The sequence below is a fragment of the Balaenoptera physalus genome (genome assembly GCF_965194825.1).
Source record: "Balaenoptera physalus genome assembly, chromosome: 14".
Lineage (NCBI taxonomy): Eukaryota > Metazoa > Chordata > Mammalia > Artiodactyla > Balaenopteridae > Balaenoptera > Balaenoptera physalus.
The window spans coordinates 24203138-24217128 of NC_138893.1; the positions used below are offsets into that span (position 1 = coordinate 24203138).

The window sequence follows — 13991 nt, forward strand, 5'->3', positions numbered from 1 at the left end:
TGGGCTATTAATTTTTAAGTTGTTGGGTATTTCCATAACAGAAATCACTGTGTATTTCTAGTTTCTAATTGCAATAGATCAACCATCTAGGTCTGGAGAGAAATCTTTTCAGAATAAGATTGGTCTGTTCAAAAGCACCAGTAGATGGTGGTGGTGGGGGATTTTGTTTTAGCTTAAAATATTTGGATTTCATAGGATAATATAAAATTGCTACTTCTGAATCAGAATCTACTTTTTGAATTTTTCAGTTTTTTTTTTTTTAATTTATTCATTTATTTATTTATTTATTTTTGGCTGTGTTGGGTCTTCGTTTCTGTGCAAGGGCTTTCTCTAGTTGAGGCAACCGGGGGCCACTCTTCATCGCGGTGCGTGGGCCTCTCACTGTCGCGGCCTCTCCCGTTGCAGAGCACAGGCTCCAGACGCGCAGGCTCAGTAGTTGTGGCTCACGGGCTTAGTTGCTCCGTGGCATGTGGGATCTTCCCAGACCAGGGCTCGAACCCGTGTCCCCTGCATTGGCAGGCAGATTCTTAACCACTGCGCCACCAGGGAAGCCCCGAATTTTTCAGTTTTTAAGTCCATAACTATTGTTAAGAATCTAGCCTTAAACCTTATATAACTCAAGTGTACATTTTAAAAGTAAGTTTTCCTTGGTATTATTGCTTTGAGTGTTCATCTTTCTGATGGTTTATCTTGGCTTTTGAATTCAGATATACTGGCTACACTTTGTTTACCTGAAAACCAATAGAAAGTAGTACAGTGACTTGTTCTACAAGCCACTGCTTATCTCACTGGGGTGATTCTGTATCTGTTAACTGGCTGCTGGGATGAACTAACCAAGTCAATAGCTGAAGACCAGCCCAGGAGACTTGACTAGAAGGTGATTGGTATCAGAGACCCGTGGATCTTCAGGTTTTAAGATAGTGGCTTTATAGAATCTCCATGCATAGAATCTCCAATATTCAATGTAAGACAAGTATTTTACAGTCTTAAGCTTTTATTATGTGCATGGTCTTAAATGTTATGCTTGCTTTCTCTTTGGACAGATCTTTTTTAATAATTCCTTTGCTCTGGACTCAACATGGATATATCCTGAGGAATCAAGATTGTTCCATGGGCATGAGAAGCCTCAACTGTTGGCAAATCAAGTAGCCGTGTCCCTGTCCAGGCCAGCTCCTGCCTCTAGGCCTCTTCCCACAGTGGTGTTAGCACCTCAGCCCATCCCAGGTTGGTGCCCAAATAGCTGTAAAAATGTGTGGTTGTTTTTTGTTTGTTTGCTTGCTGTAGCTACAAATTAGCTTTGGGTATGAAAACTATGTTTGCCACTTTAATGGAACAATTCTTTCAAATTCTTTCAGTAAAATATAATTTCTTTTTTCATGGGCATGATTCCTTTTCATAATGAAATTGAGTTTGGGGTAGATTATTCACTGTGTTTTTGGAGAATGGAATCTGTTTTAAGGCAAAGAGATGGCTGAGGGGATTTGAACAGAATCATATTTTTGGTGCTCTGTTTTTAGAATTGGACCAAATCTTATGCTGATAGCTCTTAGTAGGAGCCCTAATTGATCAGGCAACTCATTTAAAAAATGTTCTTTATTGGGGGTGAGGTGCATAGCTCCCTGGTCCGCAGGACACGGGCACATGTAAGATTTTTATACGTTTCGCCTTCACGAATATGGGGTGATACTGGCGATGGTCTATAAATGTGTGCTGTTTGGAAGATGGATTTTGTTCTCTCTTTGGAGTCTCGTGACCTGAAAGAACATTTGTCCTGGAACAGACTCCCATGAAATAATCCCTGGTTGAAAGACGGTATAATAAACCTATATAGTAACAAGAGAATAAAATCATCTTATGAATTTTTTAATTGATTTTTAAAATCACCTTGATGTATGATCATATTACAGAAGCAAATGTTGCTCATGCCCAAATTATCTTGCAACACCTTCCATTACGGAATATTTTATGACTGCAGAATTATATTATCTTCCTTGTAATTTCCTACCTACCAAGATTGTCCCAATATGTAGCTCTAAAATTTAGTAATAAGGACACGTATCTGTGGATAGTTCAGTGCTGGTTTAGGAGACATATTTCTTTCTTTCTCTTTCTACCTTCTGTATTATAATTTGCTATGTGTCCTGTTTAGTAATAAGTCAGGAAGAACACTCAACTCTTGGGTTTTTTCATAGGCCTTAATGATTCTTGACTGAAACTTGCCTTCTGTCCTTGTAATCATCTATTACTGAGTTGTTAAAATCTGAATAAGCGTCATACATACATACGCTTATAAACATTTTACACTAAGATGATCGCATATCCTTTTTAATTGAATGATGACAGAAGATGATCAGATAACATGTAATATATGGTATTCCAGGGCTTTAGACGTCTTTTTCAGTATATGAAAGGATAATATTCTACTTTCCTAATATACTGGCAATGCTGTCACCAAAATAATCAGTACGTTTAGTTGAAAAAACAGTGAAATTAGTTTAACTGTTCCAACAAAAGCTTTGAGTGACCTTTCCTCCTGTCAGCTCACTCTTTAATATCATGTAGACATTTGCATTATACCTCTGTCCTCTTAGGAAACTCATACTGAACATGCTAACTACCAATTTTGTCGAAGAAGCTTATGGCAAATTATCATAGCTTTTATATCATATGGACATTTTTACTTGCCATTGTGTGGCACCTATTTCATACTTAAAGCATATTCATGTTAATTTTACCTTTTGACTTTTTGACTAAGCCTTTTTAAAGGACAAAATAAAATAATATTTCTTACTAACATGGTCGATCATAGAATAACTGTCTGCCCCATCTAACATTTGTCAAATTTCTGCTTTTATTCTTCCTTGGATTTTTTTTTTTTTTTTGGACTCATGAACCATAAGAATATAACACACTTTACTTATCTTCTGGAGAATAATGTATCTGTGCTCAGAGGTATTTTACTAACGGTCAAATGCGTTTGTTCTGAGATGGGGTTTCTGAACTGTTTCATGAAAATTTTGATTTTTTGATACATTTCAGATTCTTAGAAATTACTATTCTAGAAACATGTATTAAATGACCGTTAGTCCAAAGAACACATTTAGGGTGTTGTTTATATGTTACTAACTGCTTAACTGAGAACCTGGAAGGGGGAGCAAGTAAAGGTGGAAGGTAGGGTCAGCTCCGAGTCAGTTAAAAGTTAAGATACATTGTTTCAATTTTAATGTAATTAAAGAGAAAATATAGCCTCATTAAAACATTTTACATGTAAATTTTCAGATATGTTGTTAAAAGTTATTGTTATAATTGCTATTAAATCTTATTTCTTGCTATAAATTGATAAATTTAAATATTATATTGATTTATATTATATAGTTATGCGTTTATAAATATAAATATTTATATACACTATATTAATATATAATGTATGAATATATTATATGATTGATATTTTAAGTTGATCCATCTTGTAAATTGTTATATTCAGAAGCAAATTGCCTTAGAATCTTAGATATATTTTATTGATCCCCTTTCAGTTAATCAATGAAGCACTATTAGAACTCCAGGAGAACCAGGAGAGGGAGTCAGACTCACCTCATTTTATTTTTTAATTTAATTTAATTTTTTTTTTAGATTTTTTTTAACATCTTTATTGGAGTATAATTGCTTTACAATATTGTGTTAATTGCTGCTGTATAACAAAGTGAATCAGCTATATGCATACGTAGATCACCATATCCCCTCCCTCTTGTGTCTCCCTCCCACCCTCCCCGTCCCACCCCTCTAGGTGGTCACAAAGCACTGAGCTGATCTCCCTGTGCTATGTGGCTGCTTCCCACTAGCTATCTTTTACATTTGGTACTGTATATATGTCCATGCTACTCTCTCACTTAGTCCCAGCTTACCCTTCCCCCTTCCCTTGTCCTCAAGTCCATTCTCTACATCTGCATCTTTATTCCTATCCTGCCCCTAGGTTCATCAGAACCATTTTTGGTTTTTTTTAGATTCCATATATATGTGTTAGCATACGGCATTTGTTTTTCTCTTTCTGACTTACTTCACTCTGTATGACAGACTCTAGGTCCATCCACCTCACTACAAATAACTCAATTTCATCTCTTTTTATGGCTGAGTAATATTCCATTGTATATATGTACCACAACTTCTTTATCCATTCGTCTGTTGATGGGCATTTAGGTTGCTTCCATGACCTGGCTATTGTAAATAGTGCTGCAGTGAACATTGGGGTGCATGTGTCTTTTTGAATTATGGTTTTCTCAGGGTATATGCCCAGTAGTGGGCTTGCTGGGTCGTATGGTAGTTCTATTTTTAGTTTTTTAAGGAACCTCCATACTGTTCTCCATAGTGGCTGTATCGGTGTACATTCCCACCAACAGTGCAGGAGGGCTCCCTTCTCTCCGCACCCTCTCCAGCATTTGTTGTTTGTAGAGTTTTGATGACGGCCATTCTGACCGACTTGCCTCATGTTAAACAGGCTCTTCACATTCTCCTTTCTTGGATGGATAGTACATTTGTGTAATAATCGTTCTTGACAGTGGCATTATGTACCATGAGCTCCAATGATGTGACACTAGAAAGTGGTTTTGTTTCAATAAGCATGTGGTCTGTTGAACTGAGTTAGAAGGTGTGATGGGCAGGGACGTCGGGTGGGTGACCTCTGAGGCTCATGTTAATATTGCTCCCCTCCTGATCTGTGGTTGGTGAAGAAGTAACTGCACTGCAGCAGGGTCTCATATAATATTAGCACCACTTGAACGAATTTGGGTAACTCATCTAAAATTTAATAAATGTTTTGAAGGACTTTATTTTTGATATATACTAGACTCACTTATGTTGACAATAGAGGTAATGATTTGCCGTTATACTCAGACCTGAAGAAAGCCTGATGGCCACTTAGAAGCATGAAGGTCAGTCGTGTTCCCACCTGCATTCATCAGAGGAGCTCCCTCCCCTGCAGGCGGTGCAGACATGGGCTCTGCTAGGTGCCCTCGCAGCTCATGTTCTCCTGGGGAAGTGCACTCTGTAGATCATTACCCAGCACTGCCGTCCTAGGTGCTCTCTGCAGACGTCCAAGGAGGGTCTCGGGAGGGTCGTCAGGGAAGGTCTCCAGGGGATGATGTACCTGACACACACCACAGAGATCAGCAGAACTTGACCAGAGCAGGAGAGGGAATGGAGGAGCAGAACATGGAAAGTCACAAACTCATGACAAATGTTTCATCAGGTGACGACAAGCAGCCAAGCAGCCTAAACCAAGGAGGAGAGTGGGTGGTGGGATGCGGCAGTGGTGGCCCAGCTCAGGGGCACTTCGTGCAAGATGAATCCCATTATCCCACGGGACCTGTGTTGTAAGTCCTGGGCGCTCTCCAGAGTGTCCTGGGATGTTCCATCATTCTTCAGCTTGGGAGCCATGGTTTCTTCAGGAAAGTGTAAATTTGTCCTCAGGAAGCAGAGCAGACAAAGAAAGGGCCGAGTCTTCTCACCGAAAAATAAATACAAGCGTCCAAAAATATGCAAAGTTACAACTGTACCGGAAACTAAAGTCTCCAGTGAATAATTTAGTGGCTTTTTAAGGAATTATCCCGAATCACAGTGTGAATGGGTTGAACTGAGAAATAAGCTGGGACTCATTCATTCCCAGTCCTCAGAGGTTGATGCAGGAAAGGCGAGAACGCATGAGGACACAGGCACTCCCTCCTCTTCAGGAGTCTCTGCACTTAGGACGAGACCCCATCACTTTGTCTCCAGTCTCAACATCTCCCTTCTCCCATGCAGTGCTAAGTCCCTCTTTATCCCAGGGAGAAATGGGCTTGCATTACTTATAAGGATATGAGGTTTATCACAAGTAGAGGTGGGAGTAGGGCCAGTGTGGAAATCGTGCTTTTCAAAGCATCCCTGTTCTTCACTTGTAAAAATAAGAACTTCAGGGTCCTTCAAGCTATTAAGAAATACAAGTACTTAGATTCAGAGTATCAAGCAGGAGAATAATTTACTCAGCTTCTGTCCAGTAAGGACACATGGCATTATAGTTTGCTGGAAACTGGAGATTTGTCTATATCACATTGCCTTTTGGCTGGAGATCAAAGAGCCTGATTCTACCCATATCTTGTTGGAAAAAAAATACTGGCTGTGCCATTCAAAGATGACTAGAGAGAGAGGGAGGGAAAGTGGAAGATGAGGTGGGACAACAGAAACTGTTCTGCTTCATGAAAGATTTGTTTACTCAAAAGATGCAGAAGAAAGACAAATCTGGGAAACAGCTTTTGCACAGGAGCTTGTAAGCATTTTGCATAAATCACCTTTCAGTTTACCTTAATATGAACAAAAGAGCTTTATAGAAAAGCAATAAAAGAAAAATCGAAAGCGAGCTGGCGGAGGCATGAAATCACGTGGCAAGACGGTTTGAACTGGATGCTGGCAAACAACATAGACGGATTCTCAAGCATGTGTAGCTGTGGCAGTGAACAAAGGGATGGTAATCATGAGAAGATGACAGTGAGATAGAGAGCAAACAACACATCGATGTTGATTTGATCTCCTTGAAAAACAAATACAATGTGGCAGACATATTAAATGTGGCCATGCCATATACCTTGCTCACTGTATCCTAGTGGAGTTTACGAATGGGAGAGCCACTCCTTCCAGGAACACAAAAGTGGGCACAGCTTCAGATCAATGTACAACACTAGATGTGATCACCTAATGGGGAAAACTTTAGAGAATTAGGAGGAAAAACGTTTGTGATCAAAGTAATATATGCCCAACAAGAAAGGCATCCATATGCATAAGCAAGGAAAAGACCTTCTCAAACAACAAATGGATAGACTTTTTTCACATCTAATGTTCTTACCTCAAGTTCTACTTTGTCTCAAGTTAATGTTGCTGTCACTCTACATTTCTATTTTATCTTGCTTATCAGTGTTTACCTTGTCTTTTGTTTTAAGCTTAGGTCAGTCATTTAAAGGCACAGTCTCTTCTTTTGCCTTTTAAAAATGGAGTTTAGCATACCTATATTTGAATTCCTATTTTTATATTTCTTCTGTCATATTATTATATCCTGTTTTTTATAGTGTTTTGTTATTTCTTTATTTTAGTCTGTTTTTATTCTTTTGCTGTGCCATGTATGTTTTGTTTGATTTTGTTTATTTTTGTTTTATATGGTGATTTAGAATATGTTCATACTGATCCTATTTTCTCAAGCAATTACCAGTAAGATTTTTAAAGAAACAGATTTAAGCTTTATGTTTCCCTTAATTTTCAAATTATGACAATACTATCACTTTAGAATTCTTTTATAGACTATGAAAAATTCGGGAAAACTTATATCATAAAATTTTTTTTTCCTCTTTAGTTTCCTCCACTAATTGAGAAATTAATCAAAAGCAAGAGCTAAGAATGGGGAAGTCAGGTTTCAAACTATCTATAATCGTCAACAATTTTTGTCAATAACATAGAATATATGTAAACATTCATTAATTTGGTTACAGGAATGACTGAAAATTTCTAAGCAACTTTTTCCCCCAAACTGAAGCTGAAAAGAATAATTATAATCTGAATACGTAACCTCAAATTATGTTGGTAAAATTGGGAAGAGGAGAATTGAGAAATCTGAGGATACAAATTATTTCAAAATCCCTCATATCGTTAAAAGAAGCTGAAACACTAGGAAACTCTCATGCTGGAAGCCCAGAAAACAAGGTTATTTAAGACTGACACAGGGCAAGACATCCTGCCCTATAGCCAGCCTTACAAATATGAGTAAAAGCAACAGCCATCTACCACTGGTGCAGGGACCGGGCATGGAGAGTGACCCTTTTCTGTGATGCAGGAATATGGGGATGGCTGAAAGTTAAGGGGGACACAAATATTAAGACTATCAGACACCCTAGAACTTACTGTAAGAAAAAGGCATCGTTAAAGGATTTTGAAGCCTCTAGGGCATGGTAGGAAACTGTGGCAACAAAATTCAAATCCAGGTCAACACCTGAATACATTGACACATCTCATTCAGCTTGACAGAAGAAAGGGTGTGCCCATTTCCAGGAGTAAATCCTAATTACCTCATTCTCTATTGTTCTAATCATGATGTCTGGCATTGAATAAAAAAGTTACAAGACACACAAAGCAAAAAATGATAAACCATTGTCAAGAGATAAAGTAAGCAACAGAACCAGATCCTAAGATGGCATATTTTGGAACTTTCAGACAGGGACTTTGAAATAATTATGATTAATATATTAATGAGTCTAATGGAAAAGGAGGGCAACATGCATGAAAAGATAGAGAATTTCATCAGAGATATGGAAAAGATAAGAAAGCCAAACTGAAATACTAGAAAAAATAAAACGTGGTATCAGAAATGAAGAATTACTTTGGTGGACTCATGAGTAGATGTGATACAGCCAAGGAAAGTATGAATGAATTTAAAGTTAGGTCTACAGAAACTACTAAAATTGTTACACAAAGAGAAAACAGTGAAAAAATGGAGCATACTTTCCCAGAGCTATGAGATAATATCAAATGGTTTAACATACATATAATTGAAGTTTCAGGAGGAGAGAAAATGAGGAGGAAAAAAACATTTGAAGTCACAGTGACCAAAGGTAATAAACAATTAATAAAAGTTATCAAAACATGGATCCAAGAGACTTAGAAAACCCCAAGACTGAAAATGAGGCAAAACATATTCAAACTTCTGTTTCAAAGGTTAAGAGAAAATCTTGAAGACGAACAGGGAAATAAAGACACATTACACAGATAGTAACAAAAATTTAAAATTGCAGGAGTTGTATTGTCAGAATCTATACAAACCCCAAAGCAACAAAGTGACATCTTTAAAAGACTGAACTAAAAATATCTCAGTCAAGAACTTTATACAAAGCAAAAACAATTATCAAAAACTAAGGTGAAATGAAGATTTTTCCCAAACTAAAACTGAAAAGAATTAATTGTCGGTAGACCTGCAGTTCAAGAAATTATGAAGAAGCTTATCAAGTAGAACTAATATAATAGAGAGGAACTTGAATCTGTACAAAGAAATAAAGAGTACTACATTAAGGTAAAATATATATTTTGCCTTGTTTTTAATTGCTCCAAAAGATAATTAACTGTATAAGGATAAGTAATGGTGAGTGATGTAGTATGTGCATATAGCATATGTGAAATCAAAACAATGTCAAGAATCACAAAGGATGGGAGGAAGGAACTGGAAGGATATAACTGCAAGGCTCTCATCATACATTAAGTGGTGTGATATTATTTGAAGGTGAACTCTAATTAATTAAAATACATATTGTAAAGCATATAGCAACCACTTAAGAATTAAAGAGTTATAACTAATAAAACAATAGATTAACAGTAAACAATAAAATTGGAATCATAATAAATACTCAACCTAAATTCAGTCAGAAAAAGAGAACAAAAGATCAAAGCACAGAAGAAGTAAATAATTTAAAAAATAATAACTACAATATGGTATATTTAAATGAAAAGGTGTAGAGTCACATACAGACTGAAAGTGAGAGGATGGAAAAAGTCTGTCCACACAAATGAAAATCAAAAGAAAGCTGAAGTAGCAATACTTTTTCAGAGAAAATTGACTGTAAAATAAAAACTGTAGCAGGAGACAAAGAAGGACACTACAGAATAATCAAAGGATCAATCCAAGAAGAAGATATAACAATTTTAAATATACATGCACCCAATGTAGGAACACCTAAATATATAAGGCAAATGTTAACAGACATAAAAGGAGAAATCAACAGTAACACAATAATAGGGGGGGACTTTAACACCCACTTTCATCAATGGACAGATCATCCAGACAGAAAATCAATAAGGAAACACAGGCCTTAAAATGACACAGTAGACCAGATAGACTTAATTTATATTTATAAAACATTCCATCTGAAAGCAGCAGAATAAACCTGCTTTTCAAGTTCACATGGAACATTCTCCAGGATAGATCACATGCTGGGTCACAAAGCAAGCCTTGGTAAATTTAAGAAAACTGAAATCATATCAAGTGTCTTTTCTGACCACAATGCTATGAGGCTAGAAATCAACTATAAGAGAAAAGACTTCAAAAAAATGCAAACACATGGAGGCTAAACAATATGCTACTGAAAACCAATGGATCACTGAAAAAAAGAGAGAGGAAATCAAAAAATACCTAGAAACAAATGAAAATGAAAACATGATGATCCAAAACCTATGGGATGCAGCAAAAGCAATTCTAAAAGGGAAGTTTATAGCAATACAAGCTTACCTCAGGAACTAAGAAAAATATCAAATAAACAACCTAACCTTATGCCTAAAGCAACCAGAGAAAGAAGAACAAACAAAACCCAAAACTAATAAAAGAAAATAAATCATAAAGATTTATGATAAATCATAAAGATTTATGATAAATCTTAAATAAATAAATCATAAATCAGAGCTGAAACAGAGACTTAAAAAGCAGTAGAAAATATCAATGAAACTAAAAGCTTGTTCTTTGAAAAGGTAAACAAAATTGATAAACCTTTAGCCAGACTCATCATGAAAAAAAGGGAGAGGGCCCAAATCAATAAAATCAGAAATGAAAAAGGAGAAGTTACAACCAACAACCAACACTGCAGAAATACAAAGGATCATAAGAGACTACTATGAGCAACTATACACCAATAAAATGGACAACCTAGAAGAAACAGACAAATTCTTAGAAAGGTAGAATCTCCCAAGAGTGAATGAGGAAGGAATAGAAAATATGAACTGATCAATTACCAGTACCAAAATTGAATCAGTAATTTAAAAACTCCCAAAAAACAGAAGTCCAGGACCAGTTAACTTCACAGGTGAATTCTACTAAACATTTAGAGAAGAGTTAACACCTGTCCTTCTGAAACTATTCAAAAAAAATTGCAAAGGAAGGAATATTTCTGAACTCATTCTATGAGGCCACCATCATCCTGACACCAAAACCAGACAAAGATATCACAAAAAAAGAATATTACAAGCCAATATCACTGATGAACATAGATGCAAAAATCCTCAACAAAATACTAGCCCACTGACTCAAACAATACATTAACATTATTGAGTGGAGACGTATTATCGCCACAGGCATTAGTTTCTGCAAAACTCCCTTGGTCAATAATGTGTTAAAGGATCCTACACCATGATCAAGTGGGATTTATCCCAGGGATGCAAGGATTTTTCAATATCTGCAAATCAATCAATGTGATACACCACATTAACGAATTAAACAATAAAAACCATACGATCGTCTCGGTAGATGCAGAAAAAGCTTTTGATAAAATTCAACATCCATTTATGATAAAAATTCTTCAGAAAGTCGGCATAGAGGGAACATACCTCAACATAATAAAGGCTATATATTACAAACCCACAGGTAACATTATACTCAATTGTGAAAAGCTGAAAGCATTTCCTGTAAGATCAGGAACAAGACAAGGATGCCCACTCTTGCCACTTTTATTCAACATAGTTTTGGAAGTCCTAGCCACAGCAATCAGAGAAGAAAAAGAAATAAAAGGAATCCAAATTGGAAAAAGAAGAAGTAACACTGTCATTGTTTGCAGATACATAGGAAATCCTAAATATGCTACCAGAAAACTACTAGAGCTCATCAACAAATTTGGTAAAGTTGTTGGATACAAAATTCGTATACAGAAATCTGTTGTATTTCTATATACTAACCATAAAATATCAGAAAGAGAAGTTAAGGAAACAATCCCATTCACCTTTGCATCAAAAAGAATAAAATACTTAGAAATAAACCTACCTAAGGAGGCAAAAGACCTGTACTCCAAAAACTGTAAGATGCTGATGAAAGAAATTGAAGATGACACAAACAGATGGAAAGCTATACCATGTTCTTGGATTAGAAGAATCAATATTGTTAAAATGACCATACTACTCGAGGAAATCTACAGATTCAGTACAATCCCTATCAAATTACCAGTGGCATTTTTAACAGAACTAGAACAAAAAAAATTTTAATTTGTATGGAAACACAAAGACCCTGAATAGCCAAAACAATCTTGAGAAAGAAGAATGGAGCTAGAGGAATCACGCTCCCTGACTTTATACTATTGATAAAAAGCTACAGTAATCAAAACAGTATGGTACTAGCACAAAAACAAACACATAGATCAATGGAACAGGGTAGAGAGCCCAGAAATAAACCCACACACTTATGGTCAATTAATCTATGACAAAGGATGCAAGAATATACAATGGAGAAAAGACAGTCTCTTCAATAAGTGGTGCTGGGAAAACCAGGCAGCTACGTGTAAAAGAATGAAATTAGAACATTCTTTAACACCATTTTCAAAAATAAATTCAAAATGGATTAAAGACCTAAATGTAAGACTGGATATTATAAAACTCCTAGAGGAAAACATAGGCAGAACACTCTTTGACATAAATTGCAGCAATATATTTTTGGATCCATCTACTAGAGTAATGGAAATAAAAACAAAATTAAACAAATGGGACCTAATTAAGCTTAAAAGCTTTTGCATAGCAAAGGAAACCATAAATAAAACAAAAAGACAACTTACAGACTAGGAGAAAATATTTGCTAACGATGCTACCAACAGATTAATTTTCAAAATATACAAACAGCTCATACAGCTTAATATCAAAAAACAAACAACCCAATAAAAAAATGGGCAAAAGATCTAAATAGACATTTCTCCAAAGAAGACATACAGATGGCCAACAGGCATATGAAAAGATGCTCAATATCACTAATTATTAGAGAAATGTATATCAAAACTACAATGAGGTATCAGCTCACGCCAGTCAGAATGGCCATCATTAAAATGTCTACAAATAATAAATTCTGGAGAGGGTATGGAGCAAAAGGAACCCTCCTACACTGGTGGTGGAGATGTAAATTGGTGCAGCCACTATGGACAACAGTGTGAAGGGTCCTTAAAAAACTGGAAACAGAGTTACTCTATGATCTTGCAATCCCACACTTGGGCATACGTCTGGAAAAATCTCTAATTCAAAAAGATACGTGCACCCCAATGTTCATAGCAGCACTATTTACAATAGCTAAGACATGGAAGCAACCTGAATGTCTATGGACAGAAGAATGGATAAAGAAGATGGGGTACATACATACAATGGAATGTTACTCAGTCATAAAAAAGAAAGAAATAATGACATTTACAGCAATGTGGATGGGCCTAGAGATTATCATATTAAGTAAGTCAGATGGAGAAAGACAAATAATATATGATTTCACTTATATTTGGAATCTAAAAAAAAGATACAAATGAACTTATTTACAAAACAGAAATAGACACACAGACTTAGAAAACAAACTTATGGTTACCAAAGGTGATAGTGGGGATGGGGGGAGAGATAAATTAGGAGTTTGGGATTAACATATACACACTGCTATATATAAAATAAACAACAAGGATCTACTGTATAGCCCAGAGAACTATACTCAATATCTTGTAATAACCTATAATGGAAAAGAAGCTGAAAAAGAATATATACATATCTGTATAACTGCATCACTTTGCTGTACACTTGAAACTACCACAACATTGTAAATTAACTATACTTCAATAAAAATAGAACTAAGCCAAAGTAAAGAAATAAAGAAATATAAAGGTGTAAACTTTATAATTAAAAGGAAAGGTTTTCATCCTTGTATATATTATGTCCACAAGAAACTCATTTTTAATATAAAAACCTAGAGTAGATAAAAGTAAAAACATGGAAAAGATACAGCATGCAAATCAGAAGAAAACTGGAGTACTGTATTAATATTAGGTAAATTAGAATTTAGAACAAGAAGTATTGCAGGAATAAGAAGGGACACTCCATAACTAAAAATTCATAATTAAATACATACCAAGAAGGCATAACAGTTCTAAATGTGTGTGCATCTAGCAAAAGAACTTCAACATATGTGAACAAAAACTAATCAAACTTAAAAAAGA

The 13991-nt window shown here is 35.7% G+C and overlaps 1 protein-coding gene and 1 long non-coding RNA gene across 2 annotated transcripts in view; both read left to right on the forward strand.

Annotated features, from left to right (window-relative positions):
• LOC309642169 overlaps positions 1-13991 on the forward strand; it is a 998009-nt gene that overhangs the window by 200446 nt on the left and 783572 nt on the right. The gene's annotated exons all lie outside the window — the stretch shown is intronic.
• Positions 1-13991, forward strand: part of TCERG1L (transcription elongation regulator 1 like) — a 203670-nt gene that overhangs the window by 2632 nt on the left and 187047 nt on the right. The window contains exon 3 of the mRNA XM_082423207.1: positions 1044-1224. Coding sequence (XP_082279333.1) covers positions 1044-1224 — 181 coding nt within the window. The remainder of the gene's footprint in view (positions 1-1043; positions 1225-13991) is intronic.